Raw genomic sequence first — 23,228 nt, forward strand, 5'->3', positions numbered from 1 at the left:
CGCAGGCCGCCTCCGGGGGCAGGCTGGAGGCGCGCTCAACGGCCCTTCTAACCCCCTGGGCCGCTGCAGCCGGCTGGGGCGCTTTTTACCAGCTTCGCCGCAGGCCTCGTACGGGGGCTGGGGAGGGGGAGGGGTGCCGTGGTTCTTTTTGCCCAGGGCACCTTGCAGCCTGCATCCTTGGTCCGCGCGTTTTTGCGCAGCTCGCTTCTGGGCCTAGCACCGGCTGGTTCGTCTTCTGCGAAATTCCGAGGCGTAAAGTTTGATCCACGGGCGGCGTTGGTAGGGGGCTCATCCGAAAGGGTTACATTCGTACCCAGAGCCTTGCCTGAGGGGCTCAGTATGGACTGGGAACCTTTCCTGGCAGGAGGAGGAGCCGGAGGTCTCCAGAGGAGCTCCCAGGCTTCACCCTTAAGTTTAGATTTGTACCTGCGTCCCGGCCCATCCTCCCAGGGTGGCACTGCTCCTTTCACTGGTAAAATTCCTAGTAGGACATTTGGCAAAAGGACCAGGCAGAGAGCTGCCAACCGGAGCTGGCCCTGTTTCCTGGGTTCCCAGGATGCTGGCTTCTCCCTTCCCTGACTTCCTTTCTCATCTTAGAGCCCTAAATGAGCGCACCATCCCTCCTGTCCCATCGTCCTCAGGCGGGTTGGGACTCGTAGAACCATCTACCGAGCAGAGGAGGAAAATAACAACAGAATAACTGTAAGGGGGGAAGGAATGAGTAATAAAGCGGACCCAGGCAGGGAGGAGGGCTTTAATGTTTAAGCCATGATATTTGCTTTTTAGGTCACAGGCTGCAAAAACAGGCTTTGATCCGAAGTGGGCGAATAATTTATTGAGAAAGTCTGCATGGTAGGGGAAAAAGGATGTTTGTTGATCCAGAGCCCTCTCTGTGGTCCCGAGTGCTGTTGGCTGTTGTTTTGAGTGGAAAAGCATTTGGTTCCCGGGCAAATGCTCCTCAGAGGGAAGTCCTCACACCAGGCAGCAGGACTTACAAAGTGTTGGTTTTGAAGCTGGCCAGGGTCTCCCCAGCACTTTGGAGATGAAGTGTTTAAGGACAAAGTTGTTTGGGTTCTGGAGGTGGCAAATGTTTCCAGAATGTTTTCCCTTCCAACATGCTTTTTCCTTCCCTTAAATTGTTTGGCCAAAGGAGAGTAACACACGTGTCCCTTCCACTTAGCTTTCAAACAGGTGAGAGCAGAACAGCCGCCGGGAGGGGGACAGCAGCTGCACCTTGACAACTTGCAGTTAGGGCTTTGACACTGACTCCCACGTCTTTGGGCAGGGTGTTCTCATTAAAACCAGGGTTTCAGTTAATGGGGGTATTTTCTAGTCTTTGCTTATGATCCAGGCCAGAGATTTTTCAGTCCAGACTCTTCACAGCATCTGCTTCAGGCTGTTTGGGGACCTTAGGGTTCTTTAGGTTTCCTTAGGGAGGCCGGTTAGTTATGGGCAGGACACCCCTGGCTTGCTGTGTCCCCTGCCAAGGGTCCTTTCCGTGTAGTTCCAAAGCTTCCAGTTGCAAGGCCCAGCTCAAAGCGTAGGAGCCCGCATAAGTCGGTCGGTCCTAAGGTCTGTAGAAAGTAGCGTCCAGAGTTAGGAGCTACCTCTGCCATACCCTGGAAATTGTGGGCCTGTATTTATACTTCAGTCCTTTAAGGGTGAAACCTTACACAGACTTGGTTTGACTCCTGGCTGTTAAGTTAACCACCTGTGATGCAGCTCTGGCCTCAACTTCTTCACTTCCAGTGGGATTAATGACAGTGCCTATCACATAGTGGGTGTGAGAAGTGACATACTGTACTTTATTAGTAAGTAGTATATTACGTAGACTGTGCCCACGGCGAGGGGTGTAGCCCTTGCCTGATGTGTACAAGGGTGGGGTCCATCTCCAGCACTGGAAAGAAAGAAGGTGGGGGAGGGAGGAATTATCCCCAAAGCAAGGTATGTAGTAGGCTCTTGATTAGTATGAACCATGTCACTATTATTAATGACCTGAGCATTATTGATGACCCCCCAGTGCAGCCTGACCTTTGATCTTTCACCTTTAAACTAGGCCAGAGCCAGGTCCTTTCTCTGAAGAAGAGATCAGCTGCCAGCAGCCAGCCAGACCTGGGAGTGAACTGGCTAAGCCTTGACCTTCCAGGGGAAATACTAAAGGACAGTAGGCAGAGCCCCTCCATGCCCCCAGGACCCCCTTGGTGTGTCCCCAGCACTGGTGCACAGGGAAGGCATGGGTGGCCTGCTCTGGGAGAGCTGGGATGCTTGGAATTGCAGGTGGTGGGTAGGGGGGGGGGTTCTGCTCCCAGGCTTGGAGCAGCAGGTTTGCAAAGCGGAGTGAGAAACCCAGGCAGCAGCCCTCCCTCTGCCCCATGTGCACAAAATCATTTTTGTAACAGCAGTTACTGTCCCCGAGAAGGCATTAAAGTTAATGAGAGATAGGAAAGAGTGGGGCTCTGACCCCCCGTTTCCAGCAGTTTAAAAGTGCGCAGCTCTTGTTTTCTGAGTGTCTGGCCTTCCCAACACAAGGAGGCTCTGAGGACAGGTTTTCCAGCCGAAATATCATTAAATTGTATTAGCATCTTATTACACACACGCCTTAGCAGTCTGCCTCAGACAGGGAGAGTTTTTGTTTCTCTTTGGAAGATTGTGTCTGGAATGGTAAATTGCCTGCTTGAAAGCCCCTTTTCCTCCTTTTTGGGAGGAGGACAAAATCCTGCCATGTGTGGTGGCTCGCAGGGCAGCCCTGGTGGCCCCTGGAGAGGAGAGGCTGGAGGCCAGGTTGGGGTGTTTATCTGCCCAGGGGCGCGGCGGTAGCAGGCCTGAAAGGCCCACTGTTCGCAGGGTCAGCTGGAAGGGCGCTAATGGAGGCCCAGGGTGTTTGTTCGAATTTATTTGCAGAGAGGTCTGTAAAGGAGGCTGGCATTGGGCAGTGGTGTTTCAAAGCCAGACCTGAGGCCCCCACCAAGACCTGTGGCCAAGGCTGCCAAGAAAACATCTGCCACCAAATTGCTGCCCTGTGACTGAGTTGACATTGATCCCTAGCCAGGAGCCCCACCAAATAAAGCCTCATGGAAAATGTGTGAGGTCAAGACAGGGAGGGTGGGCTGTGAAAACAGGCCCGAACCTTGTGCTGGGGTGTCTGCTCCTGCACATGGGCGCGGACCAGCTGGGCTGTGTGGTCGCAGAACGCGTGGCTTGCCCTGCTGCTGTCCTGGGTGCAGGGTAGGGGCTGCTGGTGCAGAGACCCGGAGGCCCGCTCCTGAGCACTGCGGGGAGAAGGCTGTTGAACAAGGGGCCTGGCAGACTGCTGTGCCGGACGGGCTGCAGACCTTGAGCATGGTGGTGAATTCTTTGGATAGGTTGATGAGCAGAGACACTTAGGCAACATTTAAGCCTAAGTCTGAAGGATGGAAAGTCCGATGTGCATAGGCCAGATAGAAGAACTGTGTAGGCAGAGAGTGCAGCTCTCACCCGGGTCTCGAAGTGTGCGGTCGTCGGCTTGGCGGAGGAAATAAAAGAGAGGCCAGCGTGGCTGGAGAGTGGTATGGAAAAGGGACTGTGGTCAACATAACTTGTCAGAGTGGGCATGGGCTGGACTGCCCGGGCTCTTGTGCTCAGGCGCTTGTGAGGGGTCCTTTGATCAGCAGGAAGCCTTTTGAAGATTTTCGGTAGGGGCAGTGGGTTTGGTTTATGCTTTTCAGAGATTGCTCCCCGGGGCTGCAGATGCAGCTCAGTAGTAGAGCACTTGCTCACCTGGTGTGTGTGAGACACTAGGTTCCATCTCCAGCCTCACCAAAAGATAAACACATACGGAAAGGATGGGCAGCTGTGTGGAGCCTGGTTTGCAGGGACGCAGTAGTGAAAGCTGGGACACAGACGAGGGGTCCAGGCAGGAGATGAGACGGGCTTGCACTGGTGTGGTCAGAGAGGAGGCGAAAAGCGGGTGAGGCCAGGGGTTGGCTGTGGGGAAGAGTGTGCTTGCGGCTGCTGCTCCAGGAGAGCCCTCCGGGGCTCCCACAGTCCAGAGGAGGGCTTCTCCCCGCCTTTAGGCTGGAGAGGTACGGATGGGAGACGCTTCCCTTCCTGGAGTCTGCTTGACAGGATTTCAGGACTACTTTTGTCCCCACACAGCCAGTGCCTTGGGACCCTGACACCGCTGTCTCCTGGAGCAGGTCTTGCCTCTGGGGAGGGATTGGAGAGGACCAGGTGAAGTGTCGGCGGCGCCTCCTTCGTAGCCTTGGCCTTCTCTTGGTGACGGAGTCTCCTTTGTTGGGTTGGGTTGGGGTGCGAGTGTGACTTGGGGGCAGGGCGGACTTTGGAACGGAGGATGTGGTTCAAAGGAGAGAAGCTTCACTCACAAAACAGTAGCTTCCCTCCGAAGCCTAGTTATTATTCTAATTAAGCCACTGGCAGATCTGCTCCCTTAATAACAGCCTCCTATGGGGCAGCCCTGACTGGGGGCTGGGGACCCTGATCCCGGGGCACTCTGGGAGACAGCTCGGGCCAAGCGCCGGCTTGGGCAGGGTGTAGGTCTGCGTCCCAGGATCACCTGTTGGTCCGAGTCGGAGGACACGGTGAGAGGTCATGTGTAGAGTGGGTCCATTCTGGAGCCCCCTTACTGTACAGGGTCGCTGCCCCTTCTGACCGAGTGCTCCCGGCTGCCCGCTGACAGGGCCGTCCCCTGGAGCCCAAGGCTGCCGTGGTATGCAAAGCCAGCACCTGTAGAGCGCCGGCCCGTGCTCAGGGCTCTCCGCGGCTCTCCTTTAGACGCACGAGCTGATTCTGGCCCGTGAATATGTTTAGTTTGGCCCTCTCCAAGTGTTTGAAAAACTGACTCAGTTGCCAGTGTTCTTAAATTCAGGAGACTGATATAAAAATCCAGATCCAGCTTGCCTCCCGGGAGGTCTGTTTTTGCCAGAGACCTTGGCCAGTGAGTAACGAGGCTAGGATTTGAACCCAGCACCCTACACCCACCCACCGCACCCTCTGTAGCACAATTCCTGCTTTCTCCCCCTGAACCCGGCAGCTTGTGCATGCTGAGCAAGGAGGGGGCCACCCCCAGCCCCTGCAGCTTTTGCATTTAATGCGTGGGGACCCTGGCTTAGACATGTGAGCTTTTTGGAAAGAGAAATGCAAGTCCCGTTGAGGATTTCAGGTGAGGGTGGGCGAGTGCGTGGCTAGCACTCCTTCCCTCCTCCTGTTCCACCGGTGACGGGCGGGCGGCACGGCTCTGTCAAAGTCAGCCCTTCCCGCGCTTGGCATTGAGCCCCGGGAGGCCAGGGAGCACGGCTGTGCTGGCTGTGCTGCTTGCCTTGTGCTTCATAAAAGGTCGGGAGCATGGTCTCCTGAGCTGAATATGAGCACTACTGTCGGGCGAGTTACTTCTCCTCTGAGCTCGTTTCCTCATCTGTGAAGGGGAAGCAGCCTTCACTCTACCTGCGCCCGGGGCTGTGCTGCAGGTTCAGCAAGGTCCTAGCGTGGCAGAGCACCCACCTCCTGTCGCAGCCACTGACCTTCGGAGCTGGGCAGAAAGCAACACAGTGAACCTCTGGGCATTCTGTCGGGGGCCACTGGGGTGGGGAGATGCTCCTGGCTGAGCTCAGGTGTGAGGCACGAGGGTCTTCCTGGGAGCAAATGTCCCCTGGTCTCTGCAGGCTGCAGTAAGATAGGGAAACTTGAGGGCTCAGCAGAAACAGTCCAATAGCACGGGTGGCCTCTGTGGGTATCAGGTGGCAGATGGGACCCAGGCAAGTGTGGGGAGCCTGGTTGGCAGGCAGGTGCCTGGGCTGCGAGGTTTTTTTCCTGGAGAAAAAGACTCCCTCCCTGTCCTTGGCTGCAGGCAGTGAGGCCATTCCAGAGCTGCTAGGAACGTGGTAGAAGATGTGTTAGACCCTGAGCTGCAGCTCCTTCCTCATGATGGGACTTGGCCACAGAAGCCATGAGACCTGGAGCAGCTTACTGAGCTAGGGCTGACAGGTTCTGCCACCCTGACTGCAGAGGACTAGAAGTGGGTTGGAAGGCGATTCCACCGGAGCTGGAGGCGGTGGTGCACACAGGGCTTGAGGCCAAGAGGATCACAGGTTTGATGCCAGCCTGGCCAACTTGGTGACTTCAGGTGACCCTGTCTCAAAGTAAAAATTTAAAGGGGCTGGGGCGTAGCTCAGCAGTAGAGCACTCGCCTAGCTTGTGTAAGTCTCTGGGTTCCCTCCATAGCTCTGTACACTCCAAAAAGGTTTCCAACAGGCTGGAGCTAATGGATTGTACAAAGGCGACTCAGCTTGAGCCCGGGGATTAGACTTCAGCCTCAAAGTTCAAATCTCATTTCAGCCAGTTATGAGCAAGACGAGGCACTGAGCCTCCTCTGTGAATGGAGCGAGTACCTCACAATTCTCTGGGTTATTTGGGACTTGGAGTAGTGTGGGTAAGGGATGAATTCTGTGTGAGGTCCCCATGTGAGAGATTCTTCTGGGTGAGATGAAGTTGGTTTGCACTTTTATCTGGGGAAGGACAGTGGGAGTCCAGCCCAGGGCCAGTCACCCTGGGTCTGATGCTCAGGCCGCCACATCCACACCCTGCTGGCCCCCTTCTATGGATTGTGCCCTCAGAGCTGGCTTGTCCTTTATATCAGATGGCGTGGTCCTCCTGAAAATCAGTCTCGTTCCTCCTTTACCTGCTGCGTGTCAGGGGCGCTTAGGAGGTAGCTGCACTGGGAATGGGTTTTCTGGCGGGCCCAGGTTTCCTTGTGTGTCATCTTTGGCCGGACTTCCACCCAGCCAAGGGCAGAGATGGAGCCCTGGGGAGGATGGAGGTGTGGGGAGAAGGCCAGGTCGGGCAGGCCTTATTCCCCTTCCTCGGTGGGGCCCTGGGTATGGGAGATGGGTGACGGAGTGGCTTTCTGAGAGGTTGAGCACGGCCCGAGCTGTCCGTGGTATAACAGACCTGCCTGCTTTTGTTGCAGATGGAAGAGAAGAGGCGAAAATACTCTATCAGCAGCGACAACTCCGACACCAGTGACAGTAAGGCCTTCTCATTCCGGGATCCTAGAAGGGAAGCTCTTGAGTAATTATTAGGCTCAGAGGCACAGGTAGGAGAGGCTATGATCTCAGTACAACCAAGGGGCATGGTAGTGAAAACCTAAAGTTCCTGCACCCTGCAGAGGTCTGCAGGGCTTTTCTGTCCCCTTCATTTTATCGTTTTTTCAGCCGCTCAGGGCCTTTGCATGTAGGACTTCTGGCTGCCAGAAGAAAAATGTCCCTTTCTGGCCTCCCTGCTGTGCGTTTCTGGACGTGTTTGTTCGCACGTGGTGAACAGCTGGGATCTGTGAAGCCCCTCCTGTTTCCCGGAGTGGTGCCAGGATGGCCGGTGAGGTTCCCGACCCTTCCCTTCATCCAGGGTCTGCCTGTGGCCCTTCTTGCTGTTATTTTGGCTCATAGGACCAGAGGCCCTAGAGTCTAGCAGGGGACTTAGGCCCTAGTAGTGACAGCTAATACTCATGGAGGACTCAGTTTGTGCCAGGGGCTGTGCGAAGGCCTCATGGCAGTCACTGAGGCCATCGAAGAGGGTTCATCCCTGGACCTCTGTGTTAGCTGTACATCCCTGTGACAAAACACCTGACATAACTGCCTTATTAAAGGGTGGTCTGTTTAGCTCACCGTTTCGGAGATTTCAGTCCTTGATCAATCGGTCTGAAGAGCCTCCTAAAGGTGTGCAGTGCCTCCCAGTAACACAGCCCTGGAGACCAAGTAAGTCTGTACTACGCATACAGGCCTCTGGAGGACACTTGTACCAACCATCACAGCCCCATTTTACAGGAGAGCAAACCGAGGCTAAGAGCTGAAGTCATAGGCATACAGTGTTGGCCAGCTAGAGAGAGGTGGGGTCAGGTCTCAGCCTGTGGGTCTCTTTCGGCTTCAAAGCAACGTCCCACTGTCCTGCTTTGCCTGGATGATTGTGCTGTACCTAACTTGGGGCTGGAGAGAGGGCACAGAACGCTTATTTGGCACCCTGGACCAGAATCCAAGAGAGCACCAGGGACTTGTCTGGGTTCACACAATGAGGTGCCTGCCTTTGAGTGGAGGAGGCTCCCAGCGCCCAGAGCCCAGAGCAGGGTCGGAAGTCTCTCCTGATCGTATAGGCCAGAGCTTTCTGTGCAGCCCCCAACTTTGGCCTGAGTGGGCATCGCCGGTCCCCCTCTCAGCACCCCGCCTCTCTGCAGGTCACGCCACGTCCACATCCGCATCAAGATGCTCCAAACTGCCCAGCAGCACCAAGTCGGGCTGGCCCCGGCAGAACGAAAAGAAGCCCTCAGAGGTGGGTTGTGGCGAGCGACCAGCCCTGTAGAGGCCTGGGGGTCAGGGTTACTGGGGCCAGTGGTGAGCCAGGCACTCGCGGGGGGTGCGGGTTCCTGGCACAGGTGCATGGCTCAGGGTGAACAGTGGGGCCTGCGTGGCTTTGTGCAATGAATGAAGCCGGTTTGCCTGAGCTTCCTCTTAGGTCGGTGTCGGTGTAAAGCTGCTTCCATGACGCTGGTGTAGAGCCGGTGTTAGGCTGAAGGATGGCGTCCTCAGAGCTCCTTAGGGTCCTTTCGCACATCTTTGGTGTTAAGCCCTCCTGACTTTGATCTGAGATGCTTCTCACAGAGTACGGAAGGGTTCTTTGGCTTCTGCAGCTGTGAAGAGTAGGGTAGACGGTTCTCCATCAGGATCCTGCCTGCTTCCTGCAGCCCCGAAAAAGACACTTCCTAGGGTCCTTTTGCTCTTTCTTAGACCTCCAGGGCTAGTGTCCCCTGGCATGGAAGAAAGAGGCCTTTGGCACAGGTTGGGCTGCAAGGGGCCCTGAAGTGGGGATTTCATACACTTCCTGGACACCGCTTTCTATTATTTTTAAATTTAAAAGGGCCGGGGATTTAGCTCAGTGGTGCCACCTCCCTCGCAAGGTCCAGAGTTTGATCCCTGGTACCAAACAAAACAAAGATACTTAAATTTAAAAAAAATTTTTTAAAAGCATTGACAGAGTTTGCTCAAGAAAGTAAAAGTAAGCCAGGTGTGGTGGAGGCTGAGGCAGGAGAATTGCTACGAGTTCGAGACCAGCCTGGGCTACATAGTGAGTTCCAGGTCAGACTCAAGTACATAGTGAGAACCTGTCTCAAAAAATAAAAATAAAAAAGTAAAAGTAAGAGTAGGGGGGACAGTGGCTCTGCAGAGTAAGCTTGGGCTGAGTAAAGGGAAAAAGTGGGTAAAAGCAAAAATAAAAGGTCACACTGCAGTGTGGGCTATCATGGAAAGTTAGCAAACTCTCTGTGGCATTTTCATCTTAAAAAAGGCACTATCCTTGGGGCTGGCCACTTACCTCAGTGGTTGCACCGCCTGCCTCGCAAAAGCAAGGACCAGAGTTCGATCCCCAGTAACAACAACAGTAACAACAACAACAAAAAAGCACTATCCTTAAAACTAGCCCTGAGGGCCAGGGATTTAGCTCAGCAGTTCGGTGGCCTGCCTTGCAAGCGCAAGGACCCGAATTCAATCCCCAGTACCAAAAAAATTAAAAAAACTAGCCCTGAATTCTTGGGCCTCCTGAGAATTAATTCTCTTGTAGATAAAGGACGTTTAGGATCTCAAGGTCCTGTCTCTTAAGACCTTGAAAACTTTGGATGGGAAAGGTGGGGTGCTGCTGCCACAGAGCTCTTGGTTTGGGTTGGGGGAGAGTTTTTTCTAAGCCCCCCTTCCAGTCCTCCACCTCGGGGGCAGTCCTGGGACCTGTCTTCAGCCGGCCCCTGGGAGGTCTTCTGGAGAGCTTTGCATTTGAAAAAGCCCCCCCAGCCCCCAGCTGCCCACCCCTAGGACTCTCCCCTTGGGAGGTGAGGCGGCTCCTTTAGACCCTGTGCCCCATCCCCCACCTGGTACCCTCCCCTCTCCGTCCCCTGGGGGGAGGGATGGAGATGAAGGGCAAAGTCTCTGGGACACTATTAGGGGAGGAACGGGCCGCTGGGGCCCACCCTGTACCCCTCCCTGATGGAAGGATGAAATGTGCAGCCTAGGAAGCCAAAGGCAAATGAGGCCTCCCAGCCTTGAGATAGTTGCACGGGGGCTCCCCAGTTGCTATGGCTGTATTTTCTTTCTCCCAAGGTTTCAGCAGTAAGAGTGGCCACCGCTCTGTGCCTTGCTGACCCTGAGACAGGAAGTTCCGTGGCCGTTCGGGATAGGAGGGACCCTGCCTCAGACTCTCCTTGCTCCCTGGCTGGCCGGGGCGGACTGGTGGGAGCTCTTAGGGCTGGCCCTGTGTTCCCCAGACTCCAGGCCGATCTCAAGTCTGTCTCCTCCTCTCTGCCTTTTCCAATCTCAGGTGGGAGGAGGGGGCTGCCTCCGTGGTGGGGGCAGCAGGGCGGTGGCTGCCAACTACACCAGGATCTGGCTTGGCTGGGAGGAAACAGGTGTCAGCAAAGGCAGAGAAGCAAGAGCAATTTGCATGGGGGAGAAAATTCCCCTGTCTCTTGGGTTTTCCAGCCCAGAAACTTTGTACCTAAAAATAGAACCAAACCTTGGTAAGGGCCCTGCCGGGAACCAGCTACTTATGCACGGCCTGGGGCCGGGACCAGGAGCCTCTTGCAGGTGGCTGTGGGGCCTGAGTAGGAGGCACCCTCCCCTCTGAGCTCCAGGAGGCCTGAGTCCTCCCAGCCTTGAATGTTGGCCAAGGACGAGCTTTTCCTCCCACAGCAGGCTGGAGAGCAGCCTGTGAGGTTTCCCTCATCCCCTAAGTGAGAAGGTTGAGCCGTGGCCGGCATAAATTCTGAGTTATCGTGGGACAGAGGAGAAGCCGTCAATGAAAGCTTCCAAATTATTTGGCTCATGAGAGGGCGGAGAAGAAAGCGAGGACTTGGCTGCAGAGAATGTTTGCACTAAATTGCACTAAATCTGCTTGCTGGGCTGCTCCCTTCTCTTTCTGTGAATGGGCTGGAAGCAGGGCGGGGGGCTATGTGTTTGCTGGGCCTGAGGGACGAGGGCTTTGGACATCCTGGAGAAAGGGCTTCTGGGAGCCCCGTGTGCTTGGTGCCTCACGGGGTAGCTGTCAGGCAGGTCTCGCCTGTGTTCTCTGTCTGGCACACTTGCAGAGCCATTCGTGTGGTGCAGAAAGACCCTCCGGTTCCTGCAGTGCCTTGGAGAGCGCTGTTCGCTTGGTCTCTTCATCTCTGCCCAGGGACAGTTGTGTGGTGGGGGATTTGAGGACGGGGGCGGGGGTTAGCGGTGCAGGGCCGTGGATGTCTAGTGAATTCAGCTTCTGTGTGACGGCTGGGATTGGGTTTGGGTGACACACAGGGCTCCCGAGGGTACAAATCGGGGTACCCTTAACACCAAAGTAGAAGCCCTCGGACCGAAGAAGGTGCTGACCAGGAGTCAGGACCCTGGACAGGGCTGTGAGGCCTGGAGGCCCCGCTTCCCTTCTGGCCCCTGCCCAGTGGGCAGCCCCTCCCTCAGCCAGGGGGAGGGCAGTGCAGGCCTTCCAGCTGAGCGGGGGCTGGCAGGCGGGGAAACAGGCTGGGAAGCCTGGGAGAAAAAGTCAGGCTTTTTCGAGGAAGCACCAAGAGTCTGAAGTTTGCCGCAGAATCCCCTTAGCAGAGAAAGCAAGAAGGGCGTGGAGGAGTCCCGAGGAAGTGGAGCTTCATCCCCTGGCCCTGGAATCCTGAGGAATCCTTAGGAAGGAAGGGAAGGGAGGTCCTGGCCTGGGAGCTGCTTTTATTGTGTAAATTCTTCTAGAGCCTTGGGTTTCTGGCCAGGCCTGTCTCACCAAATAAGGTAGCCCTTTAGTCCTTAACCCTTTGTGGGATGCCTCTGAGAACCTAGTGCAGATGGTTCTTTTAGAGACAAACCCCAGACCTCCACCTAACCCCACCGGCCTTGAGTGGGCTGAACGAGCCCCCTCCCATCCTGTTGTAAAAAACCCTCGCCCTGGGGGGTCACCTTAGACTTTCCCTTCCATTCCCCAAAGAGAGAGGTTCCTAGTTTGTTGTCACTGGAAGCTTCTTGCATAGGAAGGGCTCTCCCGGATGGGTTCAGGGACCTCAGCAAAGGCGAGAGTGGGGGTGAGCAGCCCCCAGCACTAACTCTCTAGCAGCTAGCGGACCGACGGCCTTGGGGGCGGGCATGAGGGGTGCTTCTAGAAGAGAACTAGGGGCCGGCCCTGTGGTTTGTGTTGGAGGCTGCATCTTCCTCCAGCCTGAGGTGAGGAAGGAAGAGGAAGAGCAAGCCAAGCCGTGGGGGTTTCCCCAGACAGGCCATGGCGGGGACGAGACGGGTGTTTTCAGAGCTGTTGATGCTGAGTGAGATCGGCCAGCACTTGGGAGTACCTAGGAGGCCTAGCTCAGTGCCTGGGCCGGTGCCAGAGGTCAGTGCGTCCCTGGGGAGCTCGTCCCTTTTGAATGTCGGCAGGATGCAGGTGGCTGCACAGGAAAGCCTCCATTACTGGAGGCACAGCTGTTTTTGCCAAGAGGGTCACAGTGGCTTTGCTGCGGGATGGCGATTTGTGATTGGTTTCTCTCTTAGCCAGGGAATGTCACCTGTTCACACCTGCCTTGGAGATGTCAGTGAATTGGCTACCCTGAAGTAGAAGCCTGGACGGTCCCAGAACAAGGAGGAGGGCGGGTGGGATCCAGGGGTCCGCTCCTTTGTAGGCCCTGCTGACAACGCAGGACATCCCTAGAGGAGAGAGTGAGGCTTTCGAACTTTCCACAGGGACCCTTCACGGATGCCTCAACTTCTTGTTTTCAGGGATGGGAGCTCAGGGAGAGAGGTGAAAACCTCTGCTGTCAGCAGGGGGATGTCCCCAGAACCAGTGTCCAGTAAAACTCCCGCAGAAGGATTTCCGCTCACCCGGCCAATGGCAGCGAGTGAAGAGGAAGCTTTGCAGTTTGACCTTTGCTTTTGAGAGTGGCACCCTTCTACCCTGGGAGAAGGGTGAAGTGGGGGCGATGGCCAGGTTGTGGGGGCTGAGAAAACATAGGAAATGAGAAGTGTTCCCGAAGGAGCAGAGGTATTACCCAGATGTTTACGATAGCATCTTCTGTACGGCATGTGTTTTGGTAGTGTCCAGAACGCCCCCTACCTTGAGTTAAAACGGGACACTCCTGGAGCAGGCTTTATGCTTGCCCCTGTGGCTTTGAGCCCCGTTTGTAGTCCGCAGCAGCTCTTCTCCAAGCTGGGAGCCAGGGGTGCAGTGGGGGGGACACCTTTCTGGTGGACCAAGTGCCTGTCTCTGATACTCAACTCTGGGCTGGGAGAGCGGGATCCACTTTTTTTATATTGGTACCGGGGATTGAACTCCGGACCTTGCACTTGTGAAGCAGGTGGGGGAACCACTGAGTCAAATCCCCGGCCCTTCACTTCTAATACAGTCAGAAACACAGCTGCTCTCACCAGCTGGAAAGAGTCCTGGCCTCTGGGACTTGTCTTACAAAAGAAATGTGTGCAGTAAATTCCCTTTAAGAGCAGGAAGTGCTGTTATCCTCATGAAAATAAGAGAAAGGGATGTTGAGTGTTTTTTGTGTTTAGAGCTTTTCAACTCAGGCTAGTTGATCTCCTGAAACATGCCTGGGTGGAGGGGCACTGTTCCTAGAGCCCTTCTCTGTTGTTTTTTTATTTATTTGCTGTTTGAGACAGGCTCTCACTATGTTGTTGAGACTGAACTCACTGAAGCCCAGGCTGGTCTCGAACTCACAGCGATCCTCCTGCCTCAGCCTCCCAAGCTGGGATTACTTTTTTGGTACCAGGGATCAAACTCTGGACCTTGTGCTTGCGAGGCAGGCAGTGGCACTACTGAACTAAATCCCCGGCCCACTAATTCTTTTTTGTTGTTGTTGTTTTTTGAGACAGGGTCTCACTATGCAGTTGAGACTGACCTGGATCTCACTATGTAGCCCAGAGCCCAGGCTGGTCTCGAACTCACAGCGATCCTCCTGCCTCAGCCTCCCAAGTGCTGGGATTACAGGCGTGCTCCACCACACCCAGCTCCTTCTCTGGTGTTCTATACCTACTTTTATTTTATTTATTTTTACTTTTTTGGTACCAGGGATTGAACTCAGGACCTTGTGTTTACAAGGCAGGCAGTGGAACCACTGAGCTACATCTCCGGCCCTCTGTGCCTAATTGTAACTATCAAGTTTGCCCTTAGCTGAAGGTACTCTTAGCAGGGTTCAGCCCAGAAAGGTTATTTAAAGGATGAAATGGCTGCTGGCTTGGCATCGTTATCAAAGGTAAAGCCTTCAGTACAGTAGCATGTGTGACTTAACTCTACTGTTGGCTCTGTTATTTCTGATGATAGGAATACTTAGGACAGACTGATTTAAAATGAGGCTGGCTTTTCAGGATGGACCCTCAAGCGTTCCTTGGAGTTGCAGGTCTGTATGGACAGAGAAGTGAAGGAAAAGCTGTCCTGGCCAAAGCCATTTCTCTTAGCTGTGGGACAGTGACCAGGGCCATTTTCTAGTTCTGCCTGGGGGAGTCATTTGGGTCCATCTCCTGCCTCCCTGCTCCGCACCCGGCTCTGCCAGACAGTGTCAGGGTGCAGCAATGCTTCAGACAGACCCCGGGATTCTCATTTCACAAGTGTTTCTTGCGGGGCATGGTGGCGCACGCCTGTAATCCCCATGCTGGGGAGGCTGAGGCAGGAGGATCACTGTGAGTTCGAGATCAGTCTGGGTTGCGTAGTGAGTTCCAGGTCAGTCTCACCTGTAGTGAGACCCTGTCTCAAAAAGCCAAAAAAAAAAACCAAAAAAAAACCCAAAACAACACAAGTGTTTCTTGAGCCCTTGCTGTAGACCAAGTGCAAGATTGCACACAGGCACAGTCAAGACAGACAGAGCATAGAATGTGTGGGGTGTCTCTTTTTCTCCAGTTGATTATTAGAGGAGTTGGACATTAAGCAAAAAATTACACAAATAATTATATTTTGTAATTGTGATAAGTGCTGGAGCCTTAAGTAACCGAACTTCCTCCTGGCGCCTCTCAGTCTAAAGGACTCCTTCATACTAATTGAGCCCTGGAGAGAAGGGAGAACCAAGGCTCCAGGATAAGACGTTCCAGTAGTGGCCGCAGGTCACACCAGCGTGTATTACGGCCGTGCGGTGCCTGCCAGCTGTGCGTCAGCACTTTGGGAGCTCTCTGTTGTCGTTATTTGCTTTTGGAGCTCACAGGCGCCAGTGACCCTTCTTCCAGAGCCTGTTTTTGGTTCTGGGGAGACATGTAGAAAAGTAGACTCGCAAGTGGTAGGACTTAGGTTTCAGGTAAAGGATCCCAGGGCAGGGCTGCACGACATGTTCTGAGATGATGTCCCTACATCTGGGCAGGGCAAGGTCTTCAGCCCCGTCTGAGGCTGCATTGGCACCCTTGGTGCTTGGTTATTAAGTTGGAGTTTGAGGTCTTTAAACATCCTCCACACTGTTTGAGGAAGCTGCAGTGAATGTCTCCCAGGCAGCTCAGCAGAACTTGGTTGCTAGGCAGCACAGACCTTTAAGGACAGTTTGTCAATTTCTGCCAAAAGAGAGAAAAGTAATAAAGATTCACGTGGTTAAGAAAATTACTTGTTGGGCTGGGGATTTAGATCAGGGGTTCCGCCACCTGCCTTGTAAACATAAGGTCCTGAGTTCGATCCCCGGTACCAAAAAAAAAAAAAGAATATTGTTTTCCAGCTTCTAACTTTCCTGCCGTGGCAAGAATTCTGCTCATCAGTATCCATTTGTTTCTTTAGTTTCATAAATTATTCAAAGGAATTTTAAAAGTAGTGGATTCTTTTCCAAGCAAACCCCTGGCAATTCAGAACAAAAAGTGTTCAAGTTAGAAATGGGCTGCTGGATTTATGTTCTACACAAGTGTACAGAGGCTTCTCTGGAAGGTCATGGAGACCCTAGCTGCCCAGGTGGGGCTTGAGAAGCAGCCAGGGAGGAGTGGCTGATCCATGGAAAGATCTTGATCCTGTTTTGTTCCTGGTGAGTTCCCGGCCCTATGTACACTGCTAGGCCTCACCCCTGCAGCCCTGCCAGACCTCAGCAAACTCCCCATGGGGCAATAAACAAAGGAGTTTCCAACACAGGTGCTGTGGGGGTTCAGACAAAGCAGAGCCCAGCCTGGGGATGGGTAAGGCCTCCTCCGGGCAGATAGGAGCTGGACTGACACTTTAGGGTAAAGTCAGGCACCCATAAATAGGGCACAGGGAGCCAGGCTCTCTGGCAGACTGGAAGAGGATCCCAGACAGCATCTCCTGAAAGGGAGCGCCATTGCCAAAGGGTAACAAGTGCTTGGTAGATTGATTGCCAGGCCTGGTGTGCCCTGCAGTCCTTCCTGAGGGAGGAACTGCTAGAGGGCTTGCCGCCAGATTTGCATGTTCCGCTTGGGGAATCCACTTGGTTTGGTTTCCGAAAATGCTAGGGCCTTGTCCCTAGCCCTGAGGGACAGAGGCTGGGGGTGTCTCAGGGCTCTTGTAGGGTGCGTTTGTGCAGCAAGGTGATTTTACCAAGCGGTGTGAAGCAGTTCCGAGTCACTTTGGGGTGGGCCGCTCACCCTTGGCAGTCCTGTGCTCAGGCCTGGGGGCAGTGATCCAGATGCAGCCCTGTTGGACTTGACCGTCTCCAAGGGTCTCAGTGGGGAAAGTCTTCCCTCTAGCAAAGGGGCGCTGCTGAAGGGAACCTCGAAAACACCCAGTTTGCACTCTTCTATTAGTTTTCTTACTGCTTACTAATAAGATATGCAAATTATCAGGGCTGTGAAATTGTAGCCATGTTCCATCTTTGTTTAATTAGCATTTAATCATAATCTGATATTAATTTTTTCACACTGGCACCCTAATTAAGTGTTAGGGTGTTAGTCTTAACAATTACATTACATTGGCAAATAGAGTCATCAAGAATCTTGACCTTTTTAAAACCAGGGCCCTCTCTAGCTGGGTGCTGATAAAGTTCTGCAAGATGCACTTGCCGGTCCCCTGGGTGCACTGCTGGTGCTTTTCCTCCTGGTTCGGGTTCTGGATGCCAGTAGGGTGCGCATAGCCCGTGAGTGGGCCCCCCAGGAAGAGGTTACCACTGGCTCGCTTGGCCCAGAGGGCTGAATCGGCCGACTCTCCTTGAACACAGCACTGGGTGTCCCCTTTCCAGGAAGGGTAGGCTCGAAGTGTTTTTGTTTTTGTTTTTGCTTTTATTTTTTTGGTACCAGGGATTGAACTTAGGACCTTGGGACTTATGAGGCAGGTTGCAGGACCGCTGAAATAAATCCTAGCCCTGCAGAGTGTTTCCTCTTGAGGTGGTGTGTCTTGTCTCATGCATGTGAGTTCTTTAGCTTGTTCTCAAGTGCTAATCACCTGAAACAGGTGTCCGAGAAGGTCGTGCGGTATCTAGAGGGCCACCATCTTTCACATCTGCACTTGGCGAGGGGGCGCTGCAGTGAAATTCCATGAGAGAGGCAGGAGGATTCCCAGTGCCCACTGGGTGTGGACTTGAAGCTTATTCTGGGTGGAAGTGGGGGACCATGGGACGCCAGGAAGAGCAGCTTCTCTCTGAGGGAGCAGGTAGGTGCTGGCCCGAGGGAGTTTGGACAGGCTTGATGGTGAAGGAAGACCCGTCACGGCTACAGGTGGGGTAACACAACCCTGCAGAGATGGGGATGTGCTGTCCTTGTCCTTGAGGGACCTTGGAGGTCGCTACTCATGTGCAACTGCTCTCTAAGCTCCCCTAAGCCCTGTCCTTTTCCCTCACTGTTTGTGAAGAATGTTTCCCTTCCGTTTTTTTCTACTGCCGCCTGTGCCTCCGGATACAGATCTGTCTCACTCACAGTTTGAAATGTCCACCGGGAACTTAGCTCAGTGGTTCCACTGCCTGCCTTGCAAGCGCAAGATCCCGAGTTCGATCCCCAGTACCCCCCAAAAAGAAAAGAAACATCAAGGGGCAAATCTCCAGTCACAGAACGGCAGCACTGCATGCGCAGAGGCCTTTCTGCCCTGATTTTTTTTTCCTTTTTTATTTTTGCTTTTGTTATTCGCTTATTTTATTTTTGCCTTTCTCCACAAGCCTTATCCCCTATCTTTTAAGCCCGCTCCCGCCTGTCCCTCGCACTGTCCCCTTGTCCTAGGTCAGAAGAGTGAGTTCTGGAAGATTTCCCCCCTGCGAGGCACGTGCGGGAAACCGCCTCAGTTGAACACATTCACCTCTTGCTGTGGCTGTGGAGCAGCACCCCCAGAGGCAGTTAAAGCCCATCCGTCCTTCCTTCCCCTCCCACCCGGCAGGTTTTCCGAACAGACTTGATCACAGCCATGAAGATCCCGGATTCCTACCAGCTCAGTCCGGATGACTATTACATCCTGGCGGATCCGTGGCGGCAGGAATGGGAGAAAGGCGTGCAGGTGCCCGCAGGCGCGGAGGCCATCCCGGAGCCTGTGGTGAGGTGAGTCAGGTCCCGGGCGGGGGAGGTGGGGTCACAGCCCTGGGTCCTGCTGGGCCACCTCTCTGTGTTTGTTTCTCTCCTCTGAAAAACCACTGATGTGTTCCTGAAATGCCAGCGGGTTTCCCTGGTGTTGGGTTTGGGCTCAGCTCCAGAGCCAGACTGGTGGAGTCCAGGTTGCCACGCACACTGAGTGTGAGTCTGGGACTGAAAGGTAACCTCTGGGCCTCGGTGCCCTTGTCTGTGAAATGGGAATGACAGTGTTAACCTTCTTTTGTCGTGGTGCAGATGATGTGGTAAAATGATGGAGCAAGACCCTTGGCACAGGACCTGCCACACAGGGAGCACTCTGTGAACACTGGCTGTGGGTTAGGGTGGTGTCACTCGGGGCTGGGTCCCTAAACAGCGAGTTAGAAAAATCGCCACACTTTTTGCAGGACTGGGAATTGAACCCAGTGCCTTGTGCATGCTAGACAGGCACTCTTAGCACTGAGCTCTATCCCTGCTCTGAATCACCAGGCTGTGTGCGTGTGTGTGCGCGCGCGCGTGCGCGTTTGTGTGTGTGTACCTGTCCCCTGCACTGTGGATCGAACTGAGGACCTTGCACTTGTGAGGCAGGCATGGTGCCATTGAGCTAAATCCCTGGCCCATGGCTTTTAACAGTTCCTTACAACAGGGATAAGCCGTGCTCTTAACTTTGTTGGGGGGTGGTGGTAGTGCTGGGGATAGAACCCTGGGCCTTGTTCATTCTTTCATTCTTAGCTTCATTTATTTATTTTTGTCTTTTGAGACAGGGTCTCCCTATATAGCTCAGGATGGCCTTGAACTATGTAGCCCAAGCTGCCGTTTGACTTGTGGCAATCCTTCTGCCTCAGCCTCTCAAGTGCTAGGGTTACAGGTGTGGCCCACCATGCCTGGCCTAAATTCTTTTAAAATAACCCTTTCAAGGACCTCTTAGAGGTGTGAGTAGGTTACCAGCAAACAGTCAGTGCTCTGGAAGCAGTTGTTTTGGTGGACAGGACCCCTTGCCCATCTCTGTGGCCCACAGGTCTTGGGCGGGTACAGATCCCTAAATGCTGTGGCCAGGGTGGGCACCCGGCCTCAGAGTCCCACCAAGGCTCCTGTGTGGAGCACACCCTGGCAGCCCTCAGCACGGAGGGGTGGTGTCCTGGCCTCCCTGCCCACTCGCCTCTGAACTCAGCCCCTGGGGTCCCGGGCTGCGGCTTCTCCACCTTTGCCGCCTGTGGCTTTGGCTTGCGCCCGGCTCGGGACAGATCGCAGCTGCCCGCTCCCTCGATGTTGGCACTGTCACTTTGTGGCAGCTGCACCTGTGACCGGCTCGTAGACAACCGAGAGCCCTGTGCTGGGCATGAGGTCACAGGCGAAGCCAGTTTGTCCAGCCCGGGTGCTCTGGGCATGCTAGGAGGCCCCTCCTCCTGCCTCGGATGAGTTAACTGGAGAATGGATTCATGACTGGGCACCTCCCCTTCCAGGGCTGACCATGTGAGTCAGCTCCTTGCCATCCACGCCCTCCCCCTGGCCACCTAACCTGTGACTTGACCGCTTGGAGCCCTTCTCCTCCGCTGTAAAGTGGGCATAATACCAGTGCCCACCTGACGGTGTGGTGAGGCTGGAATGAGAGTACGCATGGCGAGTTGTTGGTACATATACCGGGCCCGGGACGACGGGGCAGGCCGCCAGCTAGACGCAGAGAGCCCATCCTGATCTGCCTTTCCCAGCCGCTCCATCTCCTTGGGTGCCTCATTTGGAAGCCTGTACTGCAGCCAGAGTGGGCAGTCACTGCAGGAGCCCTGAGTGCGTGATGCTCTTCTCGCTGAATGATCTTACCTGCTTCATATAGCACATGACGCTGGCCCCATTTTGCAGATGAGGAAGTCGGGGAATTCTGGGGAATTTCCTTCTGGGCTGCCAGGGTCTAGTGGGCTGGGCCAGGAAATCACAGGCCACAGGAACAAACCTTGTGTTGCCTGTGTGAGGCCCAGAGTTACAGCCTTTGCCCGTGGCTCTGAGGACCATCCTCAGCTGCTTCCCCGCCGTCCCGCCCCCTGTCCTTCTTTCCCTGGCTGTGAGCAGCCCTGCCCACCTCGTGGATGGAAGACTTGGCCCGGGGGGAAACCAAGCTCTGGTGTGAGTCTGCCATCCTGGGGCGGGCAGCGGGCAGTGGTCCACGTCTGCCCAGCTGGGCTCTGCGCTGCTGGCTGTGGCTGTGGTGAGCGTGAGGCCTTGGCCTTGGCTTTAGGCTCGGGTCAGTCTGCACTTGGCAGGAGAGCTTCCTCCAAAACCCAGGGAAAAGGAGAGCCCGAGGGACTCAGGCATTGCCTTCCCTGGTGTGCACTCCTCGGCCTAGCTCCCCAAGGGAGGGTGGTGATGCTGGTGCCACAGCTCCGGCCAGGTGGCAGCTGACGAGGTGAGCCCGTATGAGTAGTGTCACGCCACAAGGGGACCACTGGAAACTTAGAACTCAGACAGAGCCGGGTCATGACAAAATGACAGGCTGTGCTTTTGACAGAAAGCGTTTATTGGAATGACAGTTTCACTGGGACAGACAGCATTTTGTTGGACTGCTCATTAGTGTTGCTCCTTTTAGAATCACCTGTGCAGGGCGGGCACGTCCCCGTCACCATCACCGATGTCCTCCCGAATGTGGGCTCTGGCACAGGCGAAGGTGGTGCTCAGCCCGTGGGCTGAAGGCTTTTCTCTCTGTCCTTGGGTCTCTGCCTTCCTCCCGGTCTCCTGCGTCCTGCCCCTCTTGCTGATACTGGGCCATTTTCCGGAGTGTGAGAACCCTCCCCACCACCCAGCCGCGTCTCTGTGCCACCTCGGGTCCTGCCCTCCCCTCCCGACTCCACACAGAGTCACAGCCCCTGGCAGCCCCACCTGTGACCCTGGAGGCCTCCTGAGCAGGTGAGGGCCCTCTGGGGCTGGCAGGGTCGGCCAGGTGGAGGCTAGGCTCTGAGGCAATAACCATGGCAACCTCCTGCATGTTGGGAAGAGTGGCGTTGTGGTCTGATATCCGGATGTGAGGGGCAGCAGGCAGCAGTGCCAAGGGGAGCTGCCCTCCCGAGGCAAAGTGCCCCCTTGTTCTTGATTTCAGGAGGAACAAGGAGCTACCCAGAGGTCTCAGAGAGCGCGCACACACACTCACATGGGTGCATATGCCGTGTTTACCACATGCCAGGCACTTAGAGCTTTGCCCTCCTTAGCCTTTGCAGTCCTCTGGCCAGCCCTCGAAGACAGGTGTAAGGCAGCATGAGGACGTGCTAGACTTCGGCCTCGACCTGCAACCAGGACTCAAGGGCTTGGAGCATTGAGAAGGATGTCACCCTGGGCCCATAGTAGGTGCATCTTGTTTATAAGGAGGCAAGAGGCCCCTTCTTGCTTGAGAGGGTAGACAGGTCACACTGGTAACATGGTGGCCCACACCTGTCGTCCTAGCTTCTTAGGAGGCTGAGGCAGGAGAATTGCAGGTTCAAGGCCAGTCTGGGAAACTCAGTGAGACTCAAAATAAAATTTTAGTGCCGGGGATTTAGCTCAGTGGCACTGTGCCCGCCTTGTAGTACAAGGTCCTGAGTTGGATCTCTGGTACAAAATAAAAGGGCTGGGGCTGGGGCTTAGTAGTGGAGCACCTGCCTAGCATGTATGCAGCCCTGAGTTCAGAGAAAGATTCACCGCTCATGGAGTGCATCCAGGGAGGACAAGGTGGGCAGCACTGCGTCCCTCTGGCAGTAAACTTTTTTACCCTGGGCTGAAGTAGTGGAAGGTGGTAGGGCTCAGACCCCAGTGGAACGCTGGCCTCAGGTGAAGGAAGGGCTGGCGGTGAGGTACAGAGAGGATGCCTGGCCCATGCCTGGTCTGGGGACTGTGCCAAAGGCCCCGGGGTCCAGCCGGCTCTATACCAGGGCTCTGCCTGGAGTAGCACTTGGCACCCCTCCTACAAGGCCAGTAGGGCCAGGTCCAGGTGGGAGTGGGGCTCTGGCCGAGGCCTGGCTGTCCTGGTGGGGGCAGTTGCAAGTGCTCTGGCTGGCAGGGCAGATGTCCGTGTGGAGAGCTGGGGCCATGGGTCTTCCATTTCCTCTTGCCCACAGGTGGTGGAGGAAGAAATGGGCGGAGCGCATAAATGAGTGTAGGTCCCACTGGGCACCGATGTTGCACACCTCACAGTTAGCCACTGCTCTTGATCCTCCCTGGCGCCGATTGGCCCAGTGGAGCAGGCTGAGGGCCCTGCCTCCTGACCTCCATCCTTATTTCCCAGGATCCTCCCGCCACTGGAAGGCCCCCCCACGCAGGTGTCCCCAGACAGCTCTGCACTGGGTGAAGGCTCCCAGCCCACGTGGCCCGGGGGCAGCCGCTATGACCTGGATGAGATTGACGCCTACTGGCTGGAGCTCATCAACTCCGAGCTCAAGGAGATGGGTAGGTGACCATCGCTCTGGGGGTGGCCTGGACTGGGAGGGTGGCTTTTCTTCCCAACCCCAGCATCCTTAGCTTCTGAAAGGCAGTGGCCAAGGCTGTGTGCAAAGTCCCTACTGCCAGGGTAGTCATTGTCTCTGTGTCCTGGTCCTGCAGCTGTCCAGTGGGGACATCCATGTCACAGACTCACAGGGTTCTTGGGAAAATTGTAGGAGGTGTGAGCGTCACAAGAAGAGAGCGGGTGAGGGCCGACGTGACCCTCGGGCCCCTCAGAATGTGCCCCTGTGCACAGCATAACAGCAGGGACCTGCACACACACGTACTCGGGGCCACCGTGTGCTGGTGAGGCCTTGGAGCCTGGCTCGTCCAGCCCCTGTGTCT

General features: G+C 55.1%; 1 protein-coding gene across 11 annotated transcripts in view; it reads left to right on the top strand.

Moving 5' to 3' along the window:
- Positions 1-23,228, top strand: part of Jade2 (jade family PHD finger 2) — a 41,834-nt gene that overhangs the window by 4,620 nt on the left and 13,986 nt on the right. For 7 of the 11 annotated variants that reach the window (XM_010639715.3, XM_010639712.3, XM_010639719.2 and 4 more), the window contains 4 exons: positions 6,962-7,019; positions 8,219-8,313; positions 18,262-18,419; positions 22,690-22,850. In XM_010639715.3, the coding sequence (XP_010638017.1) occupies positions 6,962-7,019; positions 8,219-8,313; positions 18,262-18,419; positions 22,690-22,850 (472 nt within the window). Of the gene's footprint in view, positions 1-6,134; positions 6,701-6,961; positions 7,088-7,205; positions 7,366-7,386; positions 8,314-18,261; positions 18,420-22,689; positions 22,851-23,228 lie in introns of those variants that run through there. The other 4 variants (XM_010639716.3, XM_010639717.1, XM_010639718.1 and 1 more) reach the window with 4 other exon arrangements.

Source organism: Fukomys damarensis, unplaced genomic scaffold (assembly GCF_012274545.1).
Source record: "Fukomys damarensis isolate Sample0158 unplaced genomic scaffold, DMR_v1.0_HiC HiC_scaffold_9, whole genome shotgun sequence".
NCBI lineage: Eukaryota > Metazoa > Chordata > Mammalia > Rodentia > Bathyergidae > Fukomys > Fukomys damarensis.